Source organism: Centruroides vittatus, unplaced genomic scaffold (genome assembly GCF_030686945.1).
Source record: "Centruroides vittatus isolate TY-2023 unplaced genomic scaffold, ASM3068694v2 contig_658, whole genome shotgun sequence".
Classification (NCBI taxonomy): Eukaryota; Metazoa; Arthropoda; class Arachnida; order Scorpiones; family Buthidae; genus Centruroides; species Centruroides vittatus.
The window spans coordinates 1532978-1538977 of NW_027122410.1; the positions used below are offsets into that span (position 1 = coordinate 1532978).

Sequence of the window (6000 nt, forward strand, 5' to 3'; positions counted from 1 at the left end):
CGCCTATACAGCTGAACAAATGTACCACACAAAGCTTCCTCGATCACGATTGGGCGCATCGAATAAGTTTCCGCAGCATAATGATTACCTTGTGTTGTATATAGAACCTTCTATTGTTCCTATTGGATTCATGCATGGGAAGATAATGACAATACTAACTTTGACTCGAAAACCCCAGTCTGCAAGGTCTAGCGTAATTGCGCGATTTTCTATTTTTTGAATAAATAAATTCGAATTTTATTGTAAAGCACGTACGTTTGTCTGACTGTTTAACGTTTTTTTAACCTCATTATAATCCCATTTTTTGTTGTATTTAACATAGAGATGAGTCCTGATTTCGGTCCTCGTTATCACTAGAGTGTGCGAATGTCTTTTTTTTGGCTTTAAATTGTCATTTGAAATGATGTAAACGTTTAAGTTCGCATTATTATTGTTAGATTGAGTAATATAGAGTTAATATTCCCATTTAGTTATATTTCTAAAGTGTGTAAATAGCGCGTAAAGGTAATTTAAATACAATTTTTTGTGCTCTGTTCTTAATGAATCGAGTTTTAAATCCCATTTTATGCGAAATTTTGTATAATTTATCCTCGATTTATTTAAAATTTCTTTACAGGAGACTAGTATATTTTCACCCCTCAAAATGTATTATTTAATTAACAATAAGGCAAACTCTTTATATAGTTTATAGGTCTTCTAATAGGTAAAACATTTAGCTATATTTAGGCTATTGAATCACATCTACGGGCTGACAGCGATTCGCGTTAAGTTTGACGTGTTTTACACTAGAAACAACGTAAAATTTTCTAAAATTATAGTCTAAATAAGGGCATTTTTGATGATAGACCCCGTAGACACGTCAGTTTTTTTTTAGTTTATAACCTTCTAGGCCTCGATATTTAAACTTAAACTGCGAGTGAATGAACACCCCTATAGCAACACTGTGTTTACCTCTTCATATCGAGACATATTGAGTGTTTTAATTAATGTCTAACCCATTTTTTTCCTCTATAAACTGTTTACAAGTGAGTTTCTTAATCTTAAAGATGCTCGACCTCGATACAACGTCGTTAAAATCACGTGTTTCTCTCTTTACAGTAGACAAAGATAGCGAAGAAGGGACAAGTTCCGATAACGGGGATAGACCAAAATTTCGTAGAAACAGAACTACATTTAGTCCCGAACAATTAGAAGTACTCGAAGAAGAATTCGAAAAAACTCATTATCCATGCGTTAGTACACGAGAACGTCTGGCAGCTAAAACAAATCTATCAGAAGCACGAGTACAGGTACGTAAAGGCATGTTTCCTTCGCTTATTCCTCTAAAGAAACAAAAAATGAATGAATAAATAAATAAATAAATAAATAAATATATACATTTAGCACGCTTCAAAAAATAGACTATTTTTGGGATTTACAATAACTCGGACCATTTGTCGTTTTGTCAAACCTCAAGTCATTATAGTGTCGTATCACATCATTTATCACGAGAAAAAAGAAAAGAGAGAGAGAGAGGGTATTGTTGGTATAGAGATAGACACTAGGTCAGCCGTTTCTAGTCTTTAAACACGTGACAATTTTTTAAAAAAATTTTCAAGAGGTATAGCAGAAAGGGGGTGTACAGCAGAAGGGGGAAACGAGTTATAATTCGTCACGAATGATGAATTCGATTCTGTGAGAGGCGTGACGACGAAACTGTAGGAGGAGATTATCGTACCCAATGATCGAAGCGGTCGGGGAAGTCATAGTGTGACACGACGACAACCTCCTCCCCTTTCCGAGTCGTTAGAGTAGATCACCCATTTCCTGTCGACTTAATGTTCGAGCAAATAGCAGAATTGCGTGATGTGTCGTAGCGTGGGCGTTTACGACAGAAATGGAACCACGTTTGGCAACTGTCGCTGATTTCTTTTTTCTTTTTTATATATATATATTTTTTACTCCCTCCCCTATCGATAGATGATTACTTCTAATGACTCGAAGCAGCATTACGAACACGAAGGGTGGAAGTTTCGTGAGCTTTTTTAGTACTTTTAAAGAAAAAAAAAATCGAATCTATCGAATGATTTATGGAAATTAATTCGTATACTTTTCATATTTATAATGTAATTATAAATTTATAAATTATTTATTTTTCTATGCTAATTGTTATGATGCCAGGTTGGTGATTTAAATAATTTATGGCTTCGTTTATTCGTAATAATAATCTTTTTTTTTATGGGGTTATTCGCGAATTTATTTTGATATATACATATTTTTTTCGGACTTTGCTACAGAATTCTGTATTGAAAATTGAAGATTTATTGTATAGCCCAAATATTGTCTTAAACGGAGAAATGGTCAAATTAATCTTCGTCTTCTTGATAATCGAATGATACAGAAGCGCTCTATTGTTATATTTAAATCTATAGAATGTATCTCTTCCTCTTGTAAACGGAGAGATGCTCCCTCCTTCATTTCCATAGAAGAAGATGAGGGATAAATCTCATCTTTCATCCTCTTTTACATGACTCTTTCTATAGAACATTTAGCAGTATTAAAGGGTAATAAGTTACTAACACTCTCCTAAATCTTAATCGTGATGCGTTACTGCAGAATTACATAACTTTTAAATGCTTAAACATTAATTCAGCCTTAAAATAATGATACTTATCTTCCTCTTTCTTATGGGTTTTCATACACTTTCCATCGTTATCATCTCGCTTTCTTGATATATTTTGAATATGGAGCTTCACTGAACTTCATTAATGATTGCTGTTAATATAAACTACTGATATATATACCATAAAATATATATATTTAAGCTGTTGTATCCTCTTAAACAATGCTAACACTCCCCATTGAACAATGCCGATGCGAATTTGTTATAATAACAATGCTGATACTCACTTAAGTTTATCGGCATTGTTATTATAACAAATTTAATTATTTTTCAGACTAAATTTTGACCATTTCTCTACAAAAATAGTTTAATTAAAGACTTTTTTTTTAAAAAAAAACCTTAATAATGCTTTTTTAAAAATCTAATTTACGTAATTTTAATTATTTTAAGTGTTTGTGTGTATGAAAATTAACGATTTTAGTTAATTAAAAACTAGTTTTGCTTCTAAATTAATAAATTAAATAGATTAAAAAAGTGGATAGGGATGAGATAAATTACCATTAAAGCAACCTCGTTTAATTAAAAATGATTAATTCAATTAACTTAATTATAATATTTAGCGTGTAAATTTATATATATATATATATATTTTTTAATGTAAAAACTATATTTTTAGCTTTTAAAAACTCGAAAATTGTAGAAAATAAATCAAGATAGAGCTTAGATATTCAGGTAAAAATTAAAAAATGAATATTTTGGAAGAATCTCATCCCTATTCACGTAGATTTAAACGAGTAGAAATCATACTCCTAACTGATAGGGCCTTAAATTATGCATGTTGTCGTTTGCATGAAAGTAAAGAAAAATGTAACGTGTGGTGAGTATGGTGATAAGATTGTGGTTAAGGTGACTGTATGACCAGCTCCACAATCCCCCTATTGGTTATTTGAAACAGGTGTGGTTTTCTAACAGACGAGCGAAGTGGAGACGTCACCAACGCATGAACATGCTCAGACCAATGAACGGAGTATCAAGTCCGTCACCAAGTTCCACACCCCCGTCTCCGTCACCAGAACCTCTAACACCATCTAGTCAACCTCTCGCACCAAAACCTATGGAAAACATGCCGAAAATGGGAGGCGAAAACTCTGCTTTTTCTCCCGCTCGTCAATTATCACCTCATCTACAATCATCACCATCTTCTGAATGAGGAAGAGAGAAAGAGCGTGTTCTACCAAAAAATTAAAAGAAAAAAAGAATAATAAAGTAAAAGATTATCAAAAATTAGTTTAAGAAAAAACATTTTTAAAAAACTCGTACAAAAATATGAGATTTTTGGAGCCAGAACGAGTGGAAACTCATAAACTCGAGTGACTTTTTCCTTTCTCATTTCTTAAAGCTTGCTGCGTGTCGCCTTATCGAGACATTTTAAACGTTTTCTTTCGAAGCAAATATGAAGTTAAACGTATTTTACAGCACAATTTAACCCACATATTTCTAAATATTTGCCGTAAATTAACGAAAGAATCCGTCCATTATGTGTTGATTCGTCAAGTATAGATGCTGCTACCCTTCCTCCGAAGAAGCAATGTGTTTGAAGTGATGATTGGATTCATTTCACTTATACAAGAGTATTCAATACTTTTGCAGAGATTAGAAAAATATATATATATATATATCCTCTTGTATATCTTATAGACTTCTATTCACAGTTTTCGTGTTGAGTTGAGCAAAATTGGTCCAACGTTAAACAACTTAAATTTGGATAAACAAAGGTTAAATGTCTGTATTTTTTTTAAAACAATTAGAGTATAATTACGAAGAGGATAAAAATGTGTTTCTAGAACTGTTCTTTCTGTTCATAATTCGCGCTCGAAACGAATTCTGTATTCAAATTAAAACGCACTTTATCAAATTATTAGAATGTCACAATGTCAATAAATTTTCACATTATGTTAGTATCTGAGTGACTTTATTTTATTCTTTTATATATAAATAACACACACGCCTATTGTTCGACACGTTTATAAGTTATATCGCGAAGTATACCCCTTTATTTAAGCAATTTTTGGATGATATAGACGTTTGATTCGTACACACACTGTGTATACTTATATAGGTATAGGCCTTAAATTTTTTTATTATATATCCTATTCTAAGCCTCCTACTATAAGATTTATCATGTGTTTTATTTAACATCACTCTCAGTAGGCCCTACAAATAAGATTTACAACGTTTACAAGACCTATAAAAGATCTATGAACTCTTCCTCTACGTAATACTGAATTTGATGAGAACTTTTTAAAGTTTATCTTAATTTAATAGCTTAACTTTTTCAGGATGCGTTATTATAATGCAAAAACGTATATAAAATTACCTTACGAGTGATTTAAATCTAAATTTTCTCGACAAAATTTTTAATACAAAACTTTATAAAGGTTGATACGGATAATGTAATCTAGACGAGGCCTATTGGTCTCATTAAAAAACACGGAACTTAACTCATAAATGCAACTAATCTACACAATTGTTAGAATATTAAACAATATCTTTCTGATTATAATACAAAATAGTTAATTTACTTTTAGAAGGTATATATTACTCAATTTTCCAACCAGTAGATCGCGAACACTAAATCTAATTTTCTATTTACTCGTAAAAAAAAAGGAGGGTAAACGAAGAAACGGGTTAAAAAACACAAAAAATTATTCATAATCTTCGATTTAGCCCATTGATCCATCAATAACCATTAAAGAAACCCCCCTTTTTTTTCTACACTGAACAGATCTACAAAACTCTAAAGGATGGCATATTCAATAAATAAATTAAAGTAATATGATAAATGAACTTCATCATAAATTGCAAATTAGGACCAGCGGGAGGTTCCAACACACTGGAAATAATTTTTTAAAGCAATATTTACTCACTTACGAACGTGTGTCGAGTGATTTTTTCTTTAAAGAATTTATCAAGTAAACTTGGAGTATTTTCCTCCATTGTTTTGGGAACTGGACTCGAGAGGATCCAGGAAGAATTTTAATAAGATATAAAGGCCTATTATTCATCTTTCTGGCTTGAAGAGTTGACGAACAATCACTTATAAATGATGAATTTAAGCGCATGGTTCCCCCTTTATAAGGCATTCGGGCTAAAACCTATCATCAATCAATTGGTAAATAGGTGATTAATAATCCAGTTCATTCAAGAAAATAAATCATTCTCAATCTGTCAAAACTTACTTTTTACGAATTATTATTATTATTATTATTATTCTATATTTTCTTCCCCTTTAATGCCTTATTACCCTGAGCGGTAGTTTGTAAAAGTGCCAAAAATCTAGCCCTGTATCGACCACAAATCTTTGTAAGTGGAATGTGAGCTGTTGATAGAATATCTGA

At 31.6% G+C, this 6000-nt stretch overlaps 1 protein-coding gene across 4 annotated transcripts in view; it reads left to right on the forward strand.

Moving 5' to 3' along the window:
• LOC136980006 (paired box protein Pax-6-like) overlaps positions 1 to 4563 on the forward strand; it is a 62371-nt gene extending 57808 nt beyond the window's left edge. For 3 of the 4 annotated variants that reach the window (XM_067276030.1, XM_067276029.1, XM_067276031.1), the window contains 2 exons: positions 1099 to 1289; positions 3558 to 4563. In XM_067276030.1, the coding sequence (XP_067132131.1) occupies positions 1099 to 1289; positions 3558 to 3812 (446 nt within the window). In that variant the 3' untranslated portion in view covers positions 3813 to 4563. The remainder of the gene's footprint in view (positions 1 to 1098; positions 1290 to 3557) is intronic. The other variant, XM_067276032.1, reaches the window with a different exon arrangement.
• Positions 4564 to 6000: the final 1437 nt, after the last annotated feature.